At 43.9% G+C, this 23155-nt stretch overlaps 1 protein-coding gene across 1 annotated transcript; it reads right to left on the bottom strand.

The window, feature by feature from the left end:
• Window positions 1-987: 987 nt before the first annotated feature.
• On the bottom strand, window positions 988-22935 carry nr4a3 (nuclear receptor subfamily 4, group A, member 3). Its single transcript, XM_054621517.1, has 8 exons — window positions 22837-22935; window positions 19572-19742; window positions 14252-15084; window positions 9421-9550; window positions 8445-8608; window positions 8133-8332; window positions 4672-4850; window positions 988-2825 (listed from the first exon to the last, which is right to left on the bottom strand). The coding sequence occupies exons 3-8, from the start codon at window positions 15080-15082 to the stop codon at window positions 2563-2565; spliced, it is 1767 nt and encodes a 588-aa protein (XP_054477492.1). The 5' UTR covers window positions 15083-15084; window positions 19572-19742; window positions 22837-22935; the 3' UTR covers window positions 988-2562.
• Window positions 22936-23155: the final 220 nt, after the last annotated feature.

Genomic DNA, 23155 nt, shown 5'->3' with positions numbered 1-23155 from the left:
GATATAGGATATTCATTTGCACACACACAGCACACAAGTGCACACAACCACACTCACACCACTGCATAACTAGTGTGGATGGTCTTTTTGTGCTTGCTGAGTAAAAACACATAGACTTCACGATTCAAGACAGGAGCGACAGATTCTTGTCGGACACGAAACACAGACAAATAATGTTTGAGTGTGCTTCCTGCTTGTTATTTAAAAGCGTTTAAGGTTTTTAGTTCCTAAAAATTCTAGAATTGTATTTATTAGGTAGGGAAAAATTAGGTAGGGACAAATGTCTTGGGAAATGTATGTTTTGTGGTGTCACATCATAGATTTGAAGTGGAGCAAGACAAAAATGGTGCACCACACACTTGAATACTCACTCTGAACTTTACTCTGGTGCCCCCCCCCCCCACCCCAGAGTTAGAGGAGCTGTTCACAATTTCACTACCACAGTTACTATCAATCACCTGGCTGTCTGAGAGACAAAGTGTGTGTGTGTGTGTGTGTGTGTGTGTGTGTGTGTGTGTGTGTGTGTGTGTGTGTGTGTGTGTGTGTGTGTGTGTGTGTGTGTGTTAGTTCTGGTGCTGTTGCACAGGAGGACGAGTGAGTGATGGCAGTGACAGTATAGATGGCATGTGCTGGGAAATGTCACCGTGGCGATCGATGGTGTTTAACGAGGCTGGAGGCTGATCTGGACCTCATGCTAACATGAAGCTGTCCCCGCTTCCCTCTTCCTCCCCCTTCTCACTCTCCTAATCCCCCTCTACTCTCTGTGAAAGCCCAAGGGTCCCTTGGGGGAGAGGCAGGCCTTTTACCTGTCAAGAGGCTTTTGTGTCTGACCAGACAGACACTCGTATTCAGAATACAATCAGCTCAATTTTGGCCTTTTGTTTACTTTTAAAAAGTCTTGAAACACTTCCATGTTTGCATTTTTTTTGCATTTTGTGTGAAAGTCATATGATTAAATACAAAATCAAAACACAGGACGCAGTCAGGCAGAATAATCAGAACTAGTTTATGATTTCAAAGTGCTGAACAGAAAATCCAGTGAACCAAAGAGAAAGAAAAAAAATAATCAAACAGGAAACTCAAACCAAAGAGGGACATTGAAAAACAGCAACTTTTTTTCTTTTTTGTTTCTCTTCTTCAAAAACAATGCACAACTCGTACCACAATATTTGAAAAAGCTAAAAACACTTCAAAATATTAGTTTTGTATATATATATATATTTATATTTATATCTATATAATTTGCTTTTTTCATATTTCAAACTGCTGCCGTGAGTGTGAGTGGGTGGTGGAGGCCCTGGGAGATCCCCATAGAGCCACAGTCTGAGACACAAACACAGGTCGAGCCGTTTTGACAGGCTATGGCAGCTCTTGACAGCTTATAACACACCATGCATATGATCCTGGCTTCTCTAAGCGTACACACAAAGACAGTATGCAACCATGTCCTCCACACTCTCACACGGCCTCCACAATAGAAACAAATAGAAAAAGGGCATGACTGCGGAATGTTTCACCCTTGGACATACAGCTATCTGTCGAGCACCCTCCTCTTCCCGACTCCCCCCGTCCTCCAGGGAAGCAGGTAGGGTGTGTGTCTGTGCTTCTAGCCCTTGTCGGGGTGTAAGTGCTTCAAAAGCCAATAATTTCTGTCCATGTTCATTGTCCATACTTCTACTCGACCTATGATTTAAAAATGAGTTAATTAAAAAAAACATACTAGAGCAAGTTCAAGTCTGGGTGACTCAGTCATCAATCGTTAGTGCACAGTATCTCCTCTGCTGTCTAAAGCCAGGCATGGACTGTCTCTCTTTCGTTCAGCTACTGACAGTAGAGGACAAGTATTTGTATTAAAATAATTTAGAGTTTGAAATTAAACCATTACTTCTCCACCTCTTTGTTTTGTGGTGAGATAGCACTTAAGAAATTGCACTTGGAATCAAGAGCCCAACTCAACAGCCACTTCCTTGTGTTTATGAAATATCTGTGTCTACGCTTACGCTGTCTGACCTCTGACATTTCAGCACATTTTCAGTATGAAAACGCCCCCTTCCTTCTTTCAGCAGGAGGATGTAGAACACACAGCGACTTGTGTTTCACTGGGACATCTTCAGCTATGAAAACATTCGAACACAGTGACACCACCCGTTCGATATCTACTAAAAGAAGTAATCATACTGGATGAGTCACGCCAAAACACAGATAAACAGTACTCATAAACCTTCTTTCTTTTTTTGCTGGATGAGTTTCCAACCAGACGGCGAGAGGACAGTAAAAAGTCATTTTTCTGTTGTCCATCTCAGCCTTGTCATCCTCCCCCACATGAGAAAAACAGGAGGATCAAATAAAAAGTGGTAAAGCATTTGAGTAATTGTCTTTAAATCTGGTGAAAAGTGTTAAGTTGGTTGTCTTGTTGAGTGAAAAGCATTTGATTGGCTCTCTGCTCTGCATCAGTCAGAGTGGAGTGAGAGTCTCTCTGAATGTGTGTGCGTGCTTCTTGAGGGGTGGGGGGCCTGAACAGAACGTGACGTGGGTTATTTCTCCGTGTGATCAGCCCGGCCGTCAGTAGGGCAGAGTGTCCAGGAACCTGTCAATCAAAGGAGGGGGCTGTACCAGGTCCTCCAGCTTCAGGTAGAAGATTCGTTGAAGGCCCTGGGTCCTCTGAGAACGGAGCTCCGCCCTTAAACCCAGAATACGACTCAGAGGGGGCGCGGCCTTGGATGAGGAGGAAGCAAGGCTGCCACCCAGGTGGTCTCTGAGACAACATATCACTCTGTTCTGCAGCTCCTCAACCCGCTTTGAGTCCTTCAGACCTGGGACTTGCTCTGTTGATGGACAGACAGAGACATTAGGAAAAGAACACCTTAATTAGCAAAAATTGCATCCGTTGAAAAAAAAAAACAATCATACATCTGAGCTCATTAGGCTGACAGAGCGTTAGCTACATCTTCTTTTATATTGAATTCCACCTCATTAGCCGGTATAGCTAATGTGCTTAACAGGCCTTAACTTATCTCACTCACTACGGATCAATACGAAGGCTAACCTAATAAGCCCCCTGTACACTGTGTACACACACACCAACACTCACACACATAGACACCATATATATATATATATATATATATATATATAGCCAATTCAAACATTTGAACACACACAAACACACAAGTTATCCCTGCAATTTAAGACATTGACAGAAACAAAAGTGCTCAACAATTAGCTGATTATTCGGCCCTGTGAGCAGCCAAATGAAATTAGAAACACACTCGCACACACACACACACACACACACTGCTGCCCATAGCAACTCCTGTGGCACCCGTACCCGGCTTAATGTGACACTAACTCATTCTGCAGAGAACAGGGTGTCCAGCCCCCAAACACACACACACACACACACACACACACACACACACACACACACACACACACACACACACACACACACACACACACACACACACACACACACACACACACACACACACACACACACACACACAAGCCAGTCTGCAGGGAGGCTGTCACTAAGACCAGCCTCACTTTGAGGTATCCATTATCTGAAGCTTATTTATTGTTTGTTTATGTGACTCTTTTGTTTGTTCTGTGTTTGCTGCCACAGAGTCACTCCAGCCTTCCTTTCACAGCAGCTTTCAGACCTCTCACACACTCTCGCTTCCCTCTCTTTCCCTATCCATTCTTTCTCTATGTAGCAAACTCCCGGGGAGGGATCGATGACTGCCTTTCTGCAGAGGCCACTCTGAAGCGGTCGATCGCCTGGTGGCTCTGGCGGCTCTGTCGTGGCAGTGCACTGTGTGCTTTACCGAGGTGGCAGAGAGCCACTGAGAACAGCGCAGACGCCATTCCAGAGCTGTGCTCCACGGTGGGCTGGTCGATCAGGCACAGAGTTAAGTGCTCCCCCAGAGAGTGAGGATGGGGTTGGAGGGCTTAGACGGAGGAAGAGAAGGTGGAGGAAGAGGAGGAGGTGGCGGGGGCAGGGTGAGGTAAGGAAGATGAGCGTAGGGGGGAGGGGTGTTTTACCCATTACACACTTATATATATGGTGTCTGACTCTGCAGTGAAAGTGTAGAAAAATTAAATGTGAACACTTAATTGCAGAGGCCTCCTCTGTCACCTTTGGCTACATTTGCAATTGACTATTTTAAATGTACTTTACTGATCACTAAATTCTTGTCTCTTCTGTCGTCTTCAGACGTGTGCCTGCAGAATGAGCTTTGACTATCCCTCCATTTATCACACATGCACTCTGATTAGAGGGCCAGGTGTGTGGCAGGTGCAGCAGGTGCTCCCGGGTATCGGGTTCTTGTTTCAGGCAGAGATGTGTTAGAACAAGCATTGCACATGTGTGTCTTTGAGCGTATGTGTGACGTTAGTGGATGTATCCACCTGATCACTGTCACTTTCAATCACCCACAGGCAAAGCTCTGGATAAAGGAAAGGTGTGTGTGGATTTGTATCCATATATTTAAGAATGAGCAGCTTGTATGAATGTATGTATGATGTTTGTTTGTGGAACATGGAGAGGGGCAGCTGACTTTGAAAACAGGCTGCTTTTTTTGTCAACCTCATTTCTGCTGCATCTTTTTCTATTTAATTTGCTCCTGATGGTGATTTTGGGTTTTGAAAGTCACTGGCTTGTGTTTTTACCTGTGAGCAGTACGAGGGCGGCCAGGGAGGCGAAGGCGGAGGCGTCCAAGTTTAGGCTCTGGAGATGGGTGGAGAAGTCCCGGATGGAGTCCAGCCACTCTCCAAACCCACGAAGACACTGGAACCTGTGCAGCACCAAGCCATTACAGAACACTAGTTTATCCTCTGACAGCATCGACCTGAGACACAGAGTGGAAAAAGCAGATGAAGAGATCTGGTTAGATCTCTTTTCCAATTAAACGCTGCATTTTCCCTCATGTATTGTAAATATGGCTTGAGATACTGGGGCAAGGAAACAATTACAATAAACGATGAGAAAACCTGGCAGTATGCGCACTCACACACAAACGGGACACACATCAAACACAGGCATGCAGCTGATTAAGTTGTGCTTTCCAAATTATAGCATTTTAAAACATTCCTGTGTTTCCTTCTGGCAGGGTGGGGTGAGGGGGTTAGGGCAGAGGGCTGTGTGTGTGTGTATTTGTAGATAGGTAAACTGCTTTGGCTTTAATGTGCCCGGTTTGTGGTGTGCAGTGGAAACACAAAGCCTTAATGAGGAAATGAAAAGGCTTCTCAGGCGTACTTAGCCATCAGTTACTCACGACACACAACATCCCACTCCTTTACCATCGAGCAGAGAGGGAAAGAGTACAAGCAGTGAATGAGGGAGGCCTATGACTAGCCTTTATTAGTGCCTAAATGAAGAGAGTGGCTTTCTTCAGAGAGCCAGAAAAGTGTTTTGTTGGAAGATCTCACGAAAACAGGACAAGAGCAGAAAGTGTGTGCTTGGAAAACAGCTGATAGATGAGAGAAAAAAAGACTGAAAGACAGGGGGGATGGGGGGAAAGAGGGGAAGCCTCAAATTACAACCCGCATATAAACATTGGTTTAGTAGTTATGAGAAGCGGACAAAATACCATTTATGTCTAATTATCCTTACTGCAGTTTAAAAAAGGGACTCCACCCACCCTCAGCAGAACACATGCACACAGATGCTCTTGAACATCGGCAGTTTAGTCAATCATACAGTCAAAAATACACACAATAAGATCAGAACTAGTAGTAAGGGCCAAAATGTTCACCCATGACCTGTGGAGAGGGGAGGGAGAGGGGAGAAACAACTCAGAGTAAAGGGGAGAATTTGAACAAGAAGAAGGGAGGGATGCAGGTGTTGGGAGAGATTTTAAGTGACAGAATGGGAGATGCTCATCACCTGTTGCTTAGGAAAGAAGCTGAATTTCTTGACCTCTGATTACGTTTTTTATGGTATTGGTCGTAGTATTTTGACCCCTGGAACTTCGTCAAATCCTTTAAATTCCCCCTTAAATGGCTTGTCTAATGCAAACTATAGAGTCTAAAAGTGATGGTGTATTTCTGATCTGCCCATTACATTAGTGGTTTTAAATTATCCAAATGGTTGCATCATTATTATTGTTATTGTAATAGTACAAATTTCCATCAGGTTTTGCATAAATAATGTGCATATTTGGAATTTCTTAAAATGGTTTTGTGTTTGTGAAACAGGCTTTTTGACCAAAAAAAAAATGATGAATTGACAGATAGATGTTGGCAAGGTAGAATATATTTTAATCTTTTACTACAAATTATTAAATTATGTTAAGTATCATAAACTGTGGAATACAATAGAATATGATGCCAACTCCCTATAAATGTGTGTTTAGTCCATGCTGATACGGTCATAATTGCCCTGATTAAGTAAATCCCCCTCTGGTACACTGAGCTACTACCAAGAGTTACTAAATACTATTTGAACTGCTAGTAGCACATGAGCAATATTACGCAGACGGGCTGGCAAACAAGCAGCCAGGCAGATGCACACAAACACACACACACACACACACACACACACACACACACACACACACACACACACACACACACACACACACACACACACACACACACACACGCACACACTCACACACACACAGCTGGATGTCTTCCACACATTCCACTCACTCCTGACTACACTGTCACCACGGTAATCAACCAATAACCACAGAAACTGTTTGGTAACGGGGTGCTTACGGCAATGCCGACCCAGAAAAGTGGAGCAAATTTACTCTACACACACCGAGCACACACGCACACGCACACACACTCACACTCACACTCACACACACTCACAAGCCTAGAGACATACGCTTGCGCGGGGGTCTGCAAGGCATCTGAGTTCAGCACAGGGTCAATGTAAGGCTGCGTCAACAATGAGATGGGAGCGTGGACCGCATCCTTTGCTCTCACGGAAGACAGACAAAGTAAGACAGTGCTGTGTTTGTGTGTGTTTTCCTCTGTGCCGTGGGAGTTTGGCTGATGGGGAGATGAGCATGTGTGTGTGAGCATGTGTGTGTGTGTGTGTGTTTTTTGATAGAGGCCCCTATGAGTCCACTATTTAGCGTGAGTCAAAGTCCCAGCCTGAGCCCCCTCCTGCTGGGACTGTGATGCCACCCCCCATCCTCTACCCACCCTGCACCTGGACCTGCACTGGTAGGAGGAGAGAAAGTCGGGATTCTACATCATCAGTGTGCGTGAGTGTGTGTGAGTAAGTGTGCTTGATTGTGTGACTGTGTTGGTTTTCTGCACTAGACGACAGCGCAGACAAAGGGATGAGCTTGTAGCCCAACCCCCGTCCTCCCCATAAATTTAACCAGCCACATGCCTTACGAGAACAGGCTGGTAACCCGGGGTGATTCTGAGGCAAAGACGGGCAAAGGCCGTCATAATGGCACCACAGGTATCCACGAGCCAGACACACACATGCTCACACACACACACACACACACACACACACACACACACACACACACACACACACACACACACACACACACACACACACACACACACACACACACACACACACCACTGGACATATGAGGTAAATCAAGTCGATTCCCTTTTTTTTTATTTCAGTCAGCTGAATTGAATATGTATTTCCTTCTATAACAGCCCCTTTCAGTTTCTCAGCTGACTAGCTCTTAGATAGAATTGATCCTGTCAATTCACAGTTCACAATGTTAGCACAGTTTTAGCCCGCAGAACACACACAGAGCTCTCTGTGCGTCAGATATCAGACGAGCGGAGCGGAACTCTGTGGGTGTAGCTGCTGTCATAGCTAAAGACTCCATTCATAATTTGGTTCAAATGGCGATTACTCAGCTCCACTCCTCCTACTCTGGATATGCACTGCAGCAGCAGCACACGGCTTTGCCAGCACAGTTACACATTGTACTGTAATGGTAAAGGATATGACTGATATAACTGACTGTTCATTTCAGGACAAAGTCGTAGGTGTATTTAAAATCTTGTGGAAGAAGTTTTAGATGTGCAGATATGGATGGAGACTTACGTACGTGTTTAAGAAGTGAAAATAAATGTGCTAAAGTTGTCATCTCCAATCTTTTTGTTCTGGCACCAAACAGGCTTCCCTTTCTTACCTGTGAGCCAATCGCAGGACAAACAGTTCCAGGAAGGCAGAGTCAATGAGCAGGTTCTGATCATCACGCTGAAGCTCGGAGAACCCGGGAAGCCGTTCAGCCCAGCATCGTGTGGTCTCCATCGAGATGGTGAGCAGCCTGTAGAAGAGCTGGATGTGCTCGGCATCTGAGGAGGAGGAGGGAGGGTCGGCAGCACTGAACTGTGGAGAGAGAGAGAGAGAGATAAGGGACTGAATAAACTCATCAACAAAACAAATTTCTCACTGAAACGCATTTTCTTAGACTAAAATGAAAAAAGGGCTGTTGGGGTACCTGGCTGTAGTCGAGGTCACGGGGCGTGCAGTGGGAATAAGCCCTGAGCAGAGCAGAGAGCAAGCTGAGGGGTGGAGACGGAGGAGATGCTTCTGTCTGCAGAGGGCTCTTTGGTTTGGAAGGCAGACGGCCTCTGCGCCCCTTCAAGCTATCAGTACGAACCACTGTGAAGAAAATATGGAGAGTAGACAACAGGCAATAATGAAGGGGTTGTTCGGTTGAATCTGGTTAAATTCATGCAACATGCACAACAAGAACTTCTATTCTCTAACTGGCTCGTCATCACTATTTTATAGGGGTAGAATTATGACTGAGGCTTTTTTCTCAGGAGCTCTCCAACCTTCCCACAATCCCAACACAGGAGGCCACTAGCCAGCAGATGGCAGTGGAGCTGCTCTACGGACTGCACGTGTGTTAACGAGACAGAGAAGCGTGTTTAGGTTTGTTTGCATTCAGGAGAGCTTTTGTCTATGTGTGAAACAAGTGAGAAATGAGGACAGTGTGACTGCCACGCTTCACATCAGCAAAACATTTTGTTGTTGTGCAGCAACAGTCAGCTATATCTGATGTGATGACACAAATGGAGAGAACGTGTGAGAATGTTTTAGCACCTTTGTGTCCCTTTTAAATCTTTAAAATCATCTGGGTTGAAGAGTTTAAAAGGTGATGGGCACTTATTGGTATAATGTATATTCTACTTTGTCTCTCCACTAGAAAGAGGAAAAGTTACGGTTCCATGGATGTGTGTGATGCTGCCACAAGCCATGTCATTACCGGCCTATTAAACCCTGATTGCAGACACCATGATGATGACCATGGAACTGGAGGTCAGACTTGTGTTGCACTATGGTGTGTGTGTGTGTGTGTGTGTGTGTGTGTGTGTGTGTGTGTGTGTGTGTGTGTGTGTGTGTGTGTGTGTGTGTGTGCTTGTCTGTTCAGAAAGTGGGTTCCAGGTGGGTCACTTTGTGTCTCTTACCTTCCTTCACCATGCCGACACTCAGACACTTCTGAAAGCGGCAGTACTGGCAGCGGTTGCGTCTCCTCTTGTCCACAGGACAGTTCTTACTGGCCAGACACACATACTTGGCGTTTTTCTGCACGGTGCGCTGGAGAGAGAAGAAACAGACATTCCGATAATCAGCCTCCAAACACAATCAGGCACCTAATATTTGATTTGTTTAATTCAATTTCAGTTTTTTTCCCCTTCCCCATCAAAGAATGGAAGCAGAAGCTCGCAGGTCAGATTTTAATTACGCTCTGAAAGGCGGCGTTGACATCAGTATAATTAGATAAAATTAATTTTCCAACAAGCCTCGCCTGCAGGAGGGGCAATTTTATTAGCGCTGGAGTTGACAATGGGGACCGTGCGCGTTGCGTGCCTAGGCGGGTCCCGAGAGACTCCGGGGGGGGGGGGGGCAGCGGCCGTAAGGGCTCCGTGATCAGATTGTTTGTGAAGCTCGTGGGTCAGCTCTCGGCACCTCCGGGGCCTCGCGCCTCTCTCGATGGGCCCCGTGGGAGCTGTTTTCTCCTCGGCTGGCTCGCGCGATTATTACTGACCTTATTAAAATGAAATCAGAAACGGGCCACGTGGGGTCCGGGTGAGCTCCCGCGCGTGGGTGAAAGACAGTATTAACAGAGTAGCCTGGTGAATGCGTGTTCGCTCGGTGCTCGCGCGCACCAATGGGCTGATCCCGTGCGAATTGGAATGGAGTTAAAGACAAAGTCAACTGCTCTCAGGTAGGATGAGTGCTCTAATGACCCAATGAAGGCTCCCATCAGCAGAATCAGAGGCATGTTCACAGTTAGACACCGGCTACAGTTTCTTCATTTCGCCAATTATAGGGCAGTGTGATAATGCAGGAGAAGTGCGCAGTTTGGTATTTATTCTTAATTTAAACAAACCACATATATATATATATATATATATATATATATATATATATATATATATATATATATATATATATATATACTATCAGTGCTTGTGTAACTCTGTGGCATCCGATGAGTCTTTACAGACGTCTTTGGATACGATACGATAACAATTACACCATAATTACACCGTCATTTGCAAAGTGTTTACATTTATACTCTGTCGTGCTGTGACTCCGGTAGTCCACTCAGAGAACACAGCACCAGAACAAACTCCAAATGAAACAAACGGAACACGGAAAGTGTCGCAGCTTCTCCTCTTCTCTAACGCCTCTAAAACACATCAAAACAAATAAATCCAATTAGGAACCCCTCGCGCCACACATGCCCGTGCCCCCGGGAGACCAATAACACACCAATTATTCCATATGCTCCGGCGCGAGTGCGGAACTGGCGCGTAATGGGCGCCAGCGCCGGATGAGAGCCGTTGCCATGGCATCGCAGATCGCTCTGAATGAATCCCTCTCATCCCTTCAATGGTCAGTGACCCGTGCGCGCGGGGATAAGTTAGTTATGGTCATTAATGTTGTTTAGGGAAAATAGCATCCGTTTAGTGGGAGACCGAACTAAACATAAAGCTGCATGTCTCACATTTATTTACACCTTTACAACACAAAGTTTAAAGACACCGTCACAGCACATGTGGTCCATCAGCAAAAATCTAATTAACATGCTTGAGTTCTACTTTTTGTGTGGGATGATATTTTGAGGTTTGGATTTTAAGGGAATAGCTGATTCTTTTTTCTTCAAGCTTTGCAATAAGAGATTCTTTTTCTGCAGCGGATTGTGGGTTCATGTGAAAGTGGTGTAAACTGGTTTTACCCTGGGGGTTGGTTGAGGGGTAAGTTCTTCCCCTCAGTGACCTCAGGGCCTAATTTCTGATAAAGCTGGTTCTAATAAAAGCATGGATTTGAAATGATCAATTAAGGTTCTGATAAATTAAGCTCTCATGAGCAGGCATGTCTCCTGTCCCTCTCCACTGCTCTGTGTGTGTGTGTGTGTGTGTGTGTGTGTGTGTGTGTGTGTGTGTGTGTGTGTGTGTGTGTGTGTGTGTGTTTGTGTTTGTGGCTCTTGTGACCTTGCTTTCTAATAAGCAGCGTGGGACAAGACTGGCGTCTCAGAGCAGAGACATCACATATCAGAGCTAATACACTGTAATTTACTAGTCCCTGATAGTCAGATCAAATTATCTCAATATGGTTAGCAAATCTGTTGATCCTTCTTGTGCTCTGTACATTGCGTACCTATTTAAGCCAGCCTATAGTGTGTGTATGTGTGTGTGTGTGTGTGTGTGTGTGAGAGTGTGTTTCTGAGAGTGTGGCTTATATATTGTTCTAGTTCAATTCATCTCAGCTGTCTTGGTATTCACTCCAATGTTAGTGGCTGAATGTAACTTTGAGGGCAAGAAATGACTCATTTAAAATTTGCTTGGTATCAGAAACTGAAATTTTAGGCTGGCAATAATGTTTGTGTGGACAAGGACTTAATTCAAGTGAAACGTTGAAAAATTAGTTATTTGCACTGAAAGCACATTTTCAAACACACACGCTTACAGAAGCTCACATGCTGTGGGTGTTGAGGGGGCTGGATGGAGGCATGCAGAGGCAGATTCTTGACATGTAACGTGCTAATAGCCTGAGCTTAAATTAAAAGCCTTTAGGGACTTTGCTCCCCCTTCTCCTCCCTCTGTCGCCTCTTTCCCCTCCAATCCTCGGCTTCTTTAATCAGGGGCAATCTCTCTCTCTCTCTCTGTCTGTAGAGGAAGTCAAAGGGTGGTTTCTAGTTAAATAATTATGTGTAGGTATCTCTGAGCGGATTTTATTGTTTTCTTTATTGCAAAAAATGTACTTAACTTTTAAAATCTGATTCAAAGTAATTCCCCTACACATAGATATGTCTGTTTTTGTGTGGGTGTTTAAGTGGTTGCATTTCCTGAATTAATTCAATGTTGAACTTATATCCATTTAAGCAATAGAGTTTTGTGCATTTTGATTTTCAGTCTTCTTTCACCACTAGACTGCCACCTTTTCATGACTTGCATGCTGTGCGGGCGCTGGAAAATAATAATTATGTGCAATGAGCTGAGCTGTTCGTGTGTTTCGACTGATAAAAGCACAACTAAAGTAACTCACTAGTTAGGACAGTTGGTGCACAAAACAGGTCACCTTTTAATAGCATTATTTTGTTTCCAGCATAATGTATGTATAATACTAACAGCTGAGATCTATTTTTTAATTCCAAAAAATCTAATTCTGAATAGGTTTACTTAATTAATGTAAACCAGTGAATGGACCACATTATTCTGCCAAAAATAATAAATACAGGAAAAAAACCAACTATTTGTTTAAGAGCTAAAATTAATTCACAGTGAACATGTGCTTCAAATTGCACTAATGAAATAACAACAAATTACAGCAAGCCTCTACCATGGTTTAATGTGTAATAACCATTCAGGGATAATTAAATATAATCAGAATATTATTTTTAGGGGACAATAAAACCATGAGGATAATGGAGGTAATGTGCCTGATAATATGAATATGAAAAAAGAGCAGGTTTTGAAAGGAACGTTTCAGTTTCTGCTGTATTGTACGAACATGTTGCTGTGTGGATGTGTTGTGTGTGCATGGTTGGTTGCATCTGCATGTGTCTGCAAAGGAAACATAGTGAGGTTTGACAGGCTGTGTGGCTGCTGAGCGCTGCAGCAAGCAGACAGCCTGTGGCCTGCTGCCACCAGACGCTGCTTTCATTAATTACTAAATAAAAACAAATTGTGAAACTAATTGAAAAGAAGGATAATTCATTTCCACCTACCAGAGGCATTATTCAATTACCTCTGTGTTTGCACCCTTCTTCTTGCTGCCTCTTGTCTCATGCAGCCAATACAATGCTTAACAAGGGTGCCAGAAAATGTTATAATTAAAAAAAATGTGCAAAGAAATAACTTCAGTGACTGAAAGTGAGTTTGCTGTTATTTGAACGAGGTAGTGCACCACATTCACGTGTTGGAGAAGTTTGTTTTTATGTCTATTCCGTTTTATGACTGAAACGGGGAAAATAAAATAAAAACTGTATGACTAAAAATCGTCTCTTGTTGATGTTTAACTATGAGTTGTGTGTATGAGCACGTATGCGGTGACATAGGATGTGAGACAGCTAGCTGAGAAGTGTAAGATTGAATAATTTGACGGAGCAAATTTCAAACTGACTCATATCGTCCTTAGTAATATGTCAGTGAAATGTGGTCAATTTCGTGGCCACTGATTCACTACAAACACACTGAAAGGAAAACTTAGATTTAAAGGAGGATTCCTTTTCCACTGGACTCATAACATGGTTTGTCTGAGTGAGAGTATTTGTGTTTTTATCATCCTGTGTTCTCATGTAACACAAGCAAACACAGCAACACACACACACACACACACACAGACTATGCATACACGCAAGTTGCCCACTTGGTTGCCGGGAGAGACAGCCCCTGTGGGTGTGTTGTGCTTTCATGATGACTCTAAAGACGATTTAGAGAGTGCAGAGACGAGCGCAGAGTGGGAGCGAGGCAGACGCAATAAACATGTTTTCAAATCAAACACGTCAGTCAGTTTGCAGCTACTTCACAGATACTGGGTGATATTTTTAAGTTGGAATGTTAGCTGTGAATGTGAGTGTGTCTATCTGGTTGTGTCTGTTGGTGGGACTGAAGCCACAGAGGAACAAGAGGAGTGGGTACTTTAAATACTTTTAGAAATATAAAGAAGAAAAGTAGTAACTCCATAAATGGACATAAGCACTGTTGTAGTTTTAAGCTTAGATGAGGCCTCTTTCTTTTTTTTTAGAGCTGCACTCCTAAATTACATGCTTGCTTTTTGGGTTTTTACCTTGAAGAAGCCCTTGCAGCCCTCACAAGTGCGTACGCCGTAGTGCTGGCAGGCTGCATTGTCCCCACACACCGCACAGGTACCCTCTCCTTGGGGGCCACGGGGAGGAGGCGACGGCAGGCTGTCTCCTAGTAGTGGGCCACAGGGCCCAAGAGCCAGGGAGCGGAAGGCGAGGCTGCTGCCCCCGGCCCCGCGGTGCAGCTGGTACATGGGCTGCTCCAGGGGTGGACAGTGAGGATGGGAGACAGAGGAGGAGGAGGAGGAGGAAGAGGAGGAGGTGCGAACCAGTCCTCCACCCAGGCTCTCGTAACCGCCGACGCTGCCGCCACTGTGGGGAGGCGAGTGCTGGTAGAAGTGCTGAAAACGGGGCGACTTCAGGGGGCCCGTTTCCAGGCTGGAGCCCAGAGAGTGGGGGTGCGAAGGAGGGGCCAGGGGGTGCTCCTCCCACAGGAAGGAGGTGCCAGGCTGGGGTGGCAGGGACGGGGTTGTGGGGGTGGACGGGGGAGATTGTTTAAAGTACATGGTGGAGGAGGACATTGCCTCCAGTGGCGGAGCAGTGGGATAGCTCTCCTCCTCCTTTTTGATGGGCCTGTGTGTGGGCATCTGGTAGAGGCAGGAGGACTTGGGCTCGTAGCTCCCCTCCACAAAGACATTGAAGCTGGGTAGGGAGGTGGTGGCGGCGGCAGAGATCTCACCACCACCCAGGTCCAGCTTGGTGTAGTCAGGGGTCATGAGGTCAGAGCTGTAGCTGTCGCCCTGGTAACTGAAGGACTGGCCAGAGTAGGCTGAGCCTGGAGGGGCGGGCCCGTACTGAGCCTGCACACAGGGCATGTCTGCCAGGGAAACAGAGGACACACATAGGTTAGAGCTGCGTGGCACATCAGACTACATGTGTTAAAAAAAAGTTTTCAATCAAAAGCATTTTATGGGTGTTAGTACAGCTGTACGGCGACAACTAGCCAGTGAGGAAATTACACATTAGTTAACCACTGATTGAAACAGAAAAGCAGGACATCAAGAGGGAGATATCCCACAGAACACAATATAGGAACAGCCCTTCAGTAGATCTATGGGATGAAAGCAGACACATGCAAGGTGCTAAACAGGGTTCCAATTTTAAACAGTGCACATCTAACAATTTCTGCACAGCTTTATTGGAACAGGCAGTTGTTTTCAGCTCTTGAGGTGTCAGAGATTTCACAATGTTATACAAGTTTTCTGAATGCACCTTTCAAGGATTATGAAAATCTTTCCATTTACTGCCATTTGCTCAATTTCCTGCTTTAACACTTCTTACACCTCGCTGAATAAGTAGAAACATTTGGAGCATGCACACACACACACACACACACACACACACACACACACACACACACACACACACACACACACACACACACACACACACACACACACACACACACACACATTATCTCACAGTTAGTTCAGTTAGATGAGCTGAGGTTCATTGGTGCCCAACTCTGAGGCAAAGCTGTCAAAGCAAAGATCCAATCCACTCCACAGACTGAAATGCTGAAGTATCTGCAACCAAGGTTTGTGATGCACGTGTGTGTGGTTGTGTGGGTGGGTGTACTCTGGTTAGTCAGATGGCAAAGCAGATGAGATAACATTAAATAATAATGGAACCCCATGATGGTGCTAGATGCTTGCTGCACAACCAACACACAAATGCAAATACACACACACACACGCACACACACACACACACACACACACACACACACACACACACACACACACACACACAACACACACACACACACACAAACACACACACACACACACACATATACAAACACACACACACACACACACACACACACACACACACACACACACACACACACACACACACACACACACACACACACACACACACACACACACACACACACACACACACACACACACACACACACAGACTCAAATATTTCCTTTAACTGCAACAGACGCCAGTCGGTATGTCTTGAGTTTTTCCCCTTGATTTAATTCCGTCACAGCAGCAGGCCACCACCTCATAATTTGTGTGTGTGTGTGTGTGTGTGTGTGTGTGTGTGTGTGTGTGTGTGTGTGTGTGTGTGTGTGTGTGTGTGTGTGTGTGTGTTCGTGGACTATAAGGTATTTTCTTATCAAGAACCTTACGTAATACTCTCCACAACTGTTTGCGTGCCTGATGAGTGTGTGTGTGTGTGTGTGTGTGTGTGTGTGTGTGTGTGTGTGTGTGTGTGTGTGTGTGTGTGTGTGTGTGTGTGTGTGTGTGTGTGGGCTAATCCGTCATAAGTGTCAGCGCAGCCAGGGTTTTGTGGTGTTTGCTCGTCGCTCCTGAGCAGGGAACTGTCAACACAGCGCAGCTCCCATTGACGCCCAGCATGCGCGCGCTCTGCCGTAATAGCCCTCGTTCAACTCACGTCATGTTTGTCTAGTCAAATACGGGACACATCGGGTCCTGCTGTTGTTATAGCACTCACAAATACCTCAATCTAACCGACGCACTAAGGCTCTGTCAGGAAATAACCGGCTTTTTAAAAAAAAAAATTATTCCTGTTGTCCATAAAAAAGAAGTTTCAATCCTTTTATAATAAAATAACCCCCATCCTCCGTTTTCCCCTTTTTTTATTGGCCAACTAACGTCTACTAATAGGCTAATAATAATACATTTGAAAATAGCCTACAACTTTTAGTTTGCGGCCATACATGGCTAATAGCCTACACTGCACGAATGTTAATCATGGCGAAAGAAGACTGAGTGACACATTATTTTTAGCTGCTCTAACACAATTAAATTATTCCGGAGGGGCAGCATGCGTTTTGGCTCTGGGGTTTCGAAGAAGAAAAGGATGACTCAAAGCGTTAATTAAAGAAAAAAGGGACACTCATCGATTTAGTTATTTATTCATTCTCTTATTTATTTATTTATTATTTCTGTGGTTCTTATAACAAGGAGACAAAAGGGTCACAAAAGAGCTGACCTCTTAAAACTGGTTATAATAATCCTGAAATTTATTTTCAAAGAATCTCAGCCTAATATTAAACCTTTTTATATTAAAAATAAACTATTGAGTATAGCAGACACAGCATGTGCAGACAAACCTACACTATGTCTCAATGGGAACGTTAAGCTGCAATATTTTTTTTTAATTGAGGATATGAGTCAAGCTTTAAACCTACGTGTGCTTGACATCATTCTTTTTTTTTTTTAGTGACCAGCTCTTCAACCCACTTGGAAAAACACACAACATCAGGGGACCTTTCTGGGCTTTACCTAATTTACTTTTGCAACTGATAAGAGGCATCAGAGGAAGGAATCAAACCGTGAGTGGAGGAGAGTACAGTGGTGAACTTTGTGGCCATCTATGTTATTTCAGAAGGACAAGCCTCATTTAAGTGTTGGGCTTAAGTGTATGTTTGTGTGCATGTGTTCAAGACTTATAACACCTGTCAAATGCATCATTTTATCAGCAGCTAAATGCACACATCATTTTAAATGTTCAGTTTACATGCCTGAGAAGAAACGAAAGACAAAAAGACAGAGGCTGAGAAATTTAGTAAAACAAATATACGCCAATATACAGGCCATCAACTTGACAGATACTTCAAACTGTATTGATTGTGATGTTTGTCTTTGTGTGTATCAGGTGAGGAAAGATGCTTTTGATGACTTGTTTATTCATACACACATAAAGGTACACACACACACACACACACACACACACACACACACACACACACACACACACACACACACACACACACACACACACACACACACATGTTTTATCAGTAATGATGTCCAAGATGTCAACATGAACCTGCATACACTCATTTTGCCGATAACATGAGCCCTTATCCTTAGAAGAACCTGTAAAACCACTAGTGTCTGCAAACATCTCATCCTCTTTGGTGCTTTACATTTGGTGGTGGGTGTAGCTTTCACTCAGTAACTCTCACACACACACACACACACAACACACACACACACACACACTCACAAGCATGCACCTCTCACACATAACCAACAATACAAATAGAATTGTATCCGTGGAGCATCTTTATTTTCATGCCACTAAAGTTAACTTGTAGGAAACCTACACTCCAACACTACCCTCAGACTGTCTTTATTAGCCTATGCAAGCAGGTATGTGTGTGTGTGTGTGTGTGTGTGTGTGTGTGTGTGTGTGTGTGTGTGTGTGTGTGTGTGTGTGTGTGTGTGTGTGTGTGTGCGCGCGCACAAGCAAGAGGACAGACAACCCAAGCAGAATCAGACACAAGTGGTGCAGCAAAGTGAGGTGAAGGGAAACAGTTTCTAACCTCGAGGTGTGCATTTCAACTGGACAAACTGCAGCTGTTCCAATAACTGAGCGTGCTTGTTCATTGTCAGAATGCCATAGATCTAACAAATAAAAACATGAAGTTGCAGACATAAATACAAAGACACATTTTTTTTTTGTCAGTGAGTTATGAGATAAATTGATTGAACTAAATTCAGTGGCCTAACACAATGAGTGAAGTGATTTTTATAGACAGGCCCACACAAAAACACACTTACACCACCACTGACTATATGTTAAATATCTATATTTAAGCCTATTACTTAAAGGTTTTATCATGTTTTCAATTTATTCAGGACAGCAATTTTAGTATGTGAAGATTTAATATTATTATCTGACCAGGATAAAAATAGTAGGCCTAAATTAAACATGTATGTGACTGAAACAGTACAACAAATATTGTCTAAGGAGGATCGATGTATGTGACAAATGTGATACGCCCCCAGATTCTGGATTCAGGTGTGTTTAGTCTCACAAGTCTTTTTGTCGAATAAATGAAATGACAGTTCAGTCAACATTTGCCAGCCGACACACAATTACTCACATACACAAGGGTACATGAGATGACACTCTCGCGCACGAAGAAAAGATCACAAGAATGTTCATAATTTTTTGGGGGATTTGCTTTTGAATTTTAAAACCAGAAGCTAAAACTGCAACCTATTATACACTTACACTCTGATTTAACCCTTCACAATTGACAATATACTTTTCGGGGTGTGTTGTGCATTTTTTTCAGACAAGTATACACTAAAACATAACTAGACACCAATCACACCACAATAGGAGCACAATATCAGACCTAAACCACAACAGTTGCATTTACGCATCAGCTAAGAAAAGAGATTATGTGAAGACAAGTGAAAGCAAGAAAGAAAGAAAGAAAGAAAGAAAGAAAGAAAGAAAGAAAGAAAGAAAGAAAGAAAGAAAAAGCATTGATGAAACTGTAAATGAAGGACTGGGGCATTTACCTGGTGAAAGAGCTTCGCGCTGAATGGTGCTGAGTGTCCGGGATTGAGGGCTGGCGTGGCTGCGGCCGGGATAGGGCTTGTGGAACGGGGAGGATTCGGCGGGCGACGCAAAGGGTGTGTCCGGTCGCCGGTGCTCCGAGCTCGGCTGTGCGCGCTCTTCCGAACCTGTGTCTGGAGGAGAGATGTCTCGGTTACCGCCAGTGATGTGGCAGCACGCTGAATAAAACGGTAGGTACCGTCATTTTTACTCAGTGATCATCGTGAGGCAGCATTCTAAAATTGTATCACATTTGGCTAAACGATGTTTACTATTTTTCCGATAAGGAACTTCATTACTTCATAAACTTCATTTGGCACATTTCTTCAAAGAGATCGGACTTCAGAACATTCTTACCACCTCAAAACATTTAAAACACAGATAAATATTGCTTACAATGTTAGAAAATAAGCCACAATTTGATTTTACGCTTAAATAGAAGAAAACTATTTGCAAAAAAAACAAAAAACAGTAAACAAATAATCTAAGGAATCGGATGACAAGAAGCAGAAAGATGAAAAAGCATGCAAACTTCTGTGCGCACATCGGAGCAAGATGCCAGAACGCCTAAACGGTAAATCCTTGCAATCATCCATGTAAATCCATTCGGAAGCCAAAGTAAAAGAAAGATGTGCACATTCAAATGAAAAGACCAACTTTGGCATTAAGTATGCCACTGGATCTGTGCTACAAAGAGAATATTATGAACCACAACTGAGGACTTTTAGCTCATTTCAATACTTACACTTACGTGGGCGACAGGTTTCGAAGACTGCGCTGAGCTCTATTATTATTATAATAATAATTTTGCGCTACAAAAGACTAATTCAACCGGGCTAAAACTGTGCAAAACTTCTACAAATAGGCTACACACCTAGAAAAGTGACAACTTTTATAAAAGCCGTCTTTGCCAGTGCCTCCAGGCCATCGAATTTCTTATATCTGATCACCACCGTGTTCGCCTGCTCAGGGTTCATCCAGATGCAGAGAGAAATCTAGACATGTATGACTCGGACCTGAAACCCAACCAGTGGACTCCTCTGCGCCGTGCGCCTCCAACTCCCTCACTGCAGCAGAGCGCACCGTGGCCGCCAGATTTCAAGGCACAGAGCGCCCCCTTTCTGCCACACACTCACTTATATCCACACGCTCCCTCTCTGCCAACACACACAGACCCTCTGGGATTACGGTCAAGTCGAGAGACCACTCGATCTCCTACTATGCATCTCCACCGACTCTCAGCGCTACAGGCACCTGCGGCCTGCTGTCACCTCCTATCTTTGTGTCAACAAATCAAACTCGTCTACCTGGTTTTTTTAGATAATAGTCACTTTTTCTTCAAACTCTTATAGACCAATTCTGAGGGGGAAACGTATGACTTTCATAAAAATGCAAAGCTTCACACAGTCGGCAAATGTGTTTAAATAAAGAAAATACGAACCAGTGTAAACAAACAACTCAGGCTGTATAATACTCATTTGATTAGGGTTGATTTGGAACACTTAAGCCATTACTAAATTCTGTGTGGCACTATTTGAGTGCAGGAAAAAAACAAAACTTTACGCCAATAAAGCTATTTGGCTATGGCAGTTTCAGAAATAAGATACTCTTTCATATAAGCCAACATAGTCTCATTCTTTCATAAGCGTATGAAGTTGGAGGCTTAACCGGGCGTGAACGTTCTGTTATCACAGCCTTTGTGAAGGGTTAAGATAGTGAAAATAAAATGTTCAGTTAAAAAAAACGTAAAAGACAAAACAAATTCGGCAAAGTGAGACATTCGGTCAGTTTTTTTTTTCTCTAAATGAGCAAACGGATCCCTTCTCGCTTTCTTCTCAGGCCGAGCCGGTCGGTGGGGCTCTGGCCCTGCGCGCACCGGTAACCAAGAGAACGGCATAAGAGCTGCAAAGCACGCGCCCCGGAGCGCCGGTAGCCCCCGGTAGCCCCTCGCACCAATAACCCTGGACAGCGCGAGGCTTCCAGCAAACAGAGACAGAGAAAAGAGAGGACATAAAGGAGAGACCAGAGAGATATGTGAGTACTGTAAATCTGTCCTGAGAGGGAGACTGTCAGAAGTCTCCCAGTGCGCGGTTGCGTGCGTGCGTAAACCTGAGTGTGTGAAAGAAAAAAAGATTAAAAGAAACCTCCAGAAAACGACCTTAATTCAGCAGTGGTTGTTTCTTATCACACATTATACGATTATCACTGAGCTTTACTTCTGCTATAGGATACAGTAGCTGTGTTGCCATCAGATGCTTCTAGGAAACACTTCACAGAGGGCTTCAGAAATTTGATGTGGCTTTATGGTGAACAGCTAAGGGTATTTTATCTCTGATCAATGGCAGGAGAGGCCGTGTCCTCACAGAGACAGCACACAGTGACAAGGCTGATCTTCGCGATTGGCCACCAGTCAGGGGGACAGCTCACACTACATGACTGTTTGTGGAGCTTTAATCCTAAAAGCAAATCATGGTTGAGAATACATTTGCTGTAAAAGGTTTCATTTGTGAAACATTAGCCTACTCTAGTACTCATGGCCTATCAGTGACATTGTACATACACACTAACCCGTATCCCACAACACGCCACGTAAACTCATAAACAACACAACCCCTTAGAAAATCCAACATAATGAAAAAAGAAATGGGAAAAAAAACCCCACACATGGCGTGAAATCAAAGAGCTTTAACACTCCACTCTCTCAGCTCCTGAATGTAGGTTAGACTATTCACCACTCAGACCATTATGATACATCAGTGAGTCTGACTCCACTATTCATGGTGTGAGTGAGTGAAAGGCATCTCATTCCCATGACAACCAGAAGGAATATGATACCCTTTCCAGCGTAAATTGAATAAAAATTCAGCTTCATTTTTGCCATTTGTAGACACCACACACACACACACACACACACACACACACACACACACACACACACACACACACACACACACACACACACACACACACACACACACACACACACACGATATAAGCGGCGTATTGGAGTTTGACATATCAACAGGTTAGACGCACACAGTTGGACCGACCAGACACAGATGATGATAAAAGAGTAAAGATTCAAAATGACATATATATATAAATAAGGTAGCCTATTATAAACATGCGTACACACAGCTGAGAGTTAATATGTGTTGTGTATCGGCAATCTAACAAGTAGTCTACATGCGGTAGAATATCAGACTCATTCATTCAGAGTTTACTCACTGGTTTGCCGTAGCGGTTCCGTCTTTACATGTGGTAATAACCTCGCATGAAGTATCCCATTTCCATCCAGAATAATCACCAAGAGTCGAAATAATGGAGAGAAAAAATATATATAAAGGTAGCCCTATTATTGCACAGGATCAGGATGCATCGGCGACAAAAAGTTTCTTCTTCTTCTTCTTACTTAAAGTAGAAAAAAACATTAAACGGAAAAATTTTAAAAAATTAAAACTCCCGGATATAAGGAGTGTGTCTGCGTCCGTTCCCGTGAGTGTGTCAGTGCTGATGTGTGCTTTGCAAAGTGTGGAGTTGTAACGCG

The sequence above is a fragment of the Anoplopoma fimbria genome, chromosome 20 (genome assembly GCF_027596085.1).
Source record: "Anoplopoma fimbria isolate UVic2021 breed Golden Eagle Sablefish chromosome 20, Afim_UVic_2022, whole genome shotgun sequence".
Taxonomy (NCBI): Eukaryota; Metazoa; Chordata; class Actinopteri; order Perciformes; family Anoplopomatidae; genus Anoplopoma; species Anoplopoma fimbria.
This window is presented reverse-complemented; position numbering and strand designations above follow the sequence as displayed.

Excerpts from the sequence above, each read along its gene's own strand:
- nr4a3 (XM_054621517.1), bottom strand. The coding sequence starts at position 15,082 with ATGCCCTGTGTGCAGGCTCAGTACGGGCCCGCCCCTCCAGGCTCAGCC. Across the intron at positions 9,551-14,251 it reads GCTGCAAGGGCTTCTTCAAG|CGCACCGTGCAGAAAAACGC; the intron begins GTAAAAACCCAA and ends TTCTCTCTCCAG. Across the intron at positions 8,609-9,420 it reads TGTCGGCATGGTGAAGGAAG|TGGTTCGTACTGATAGCTTG; the intron begins GTAAGAGACACA and ends TTTTCTTCACAG.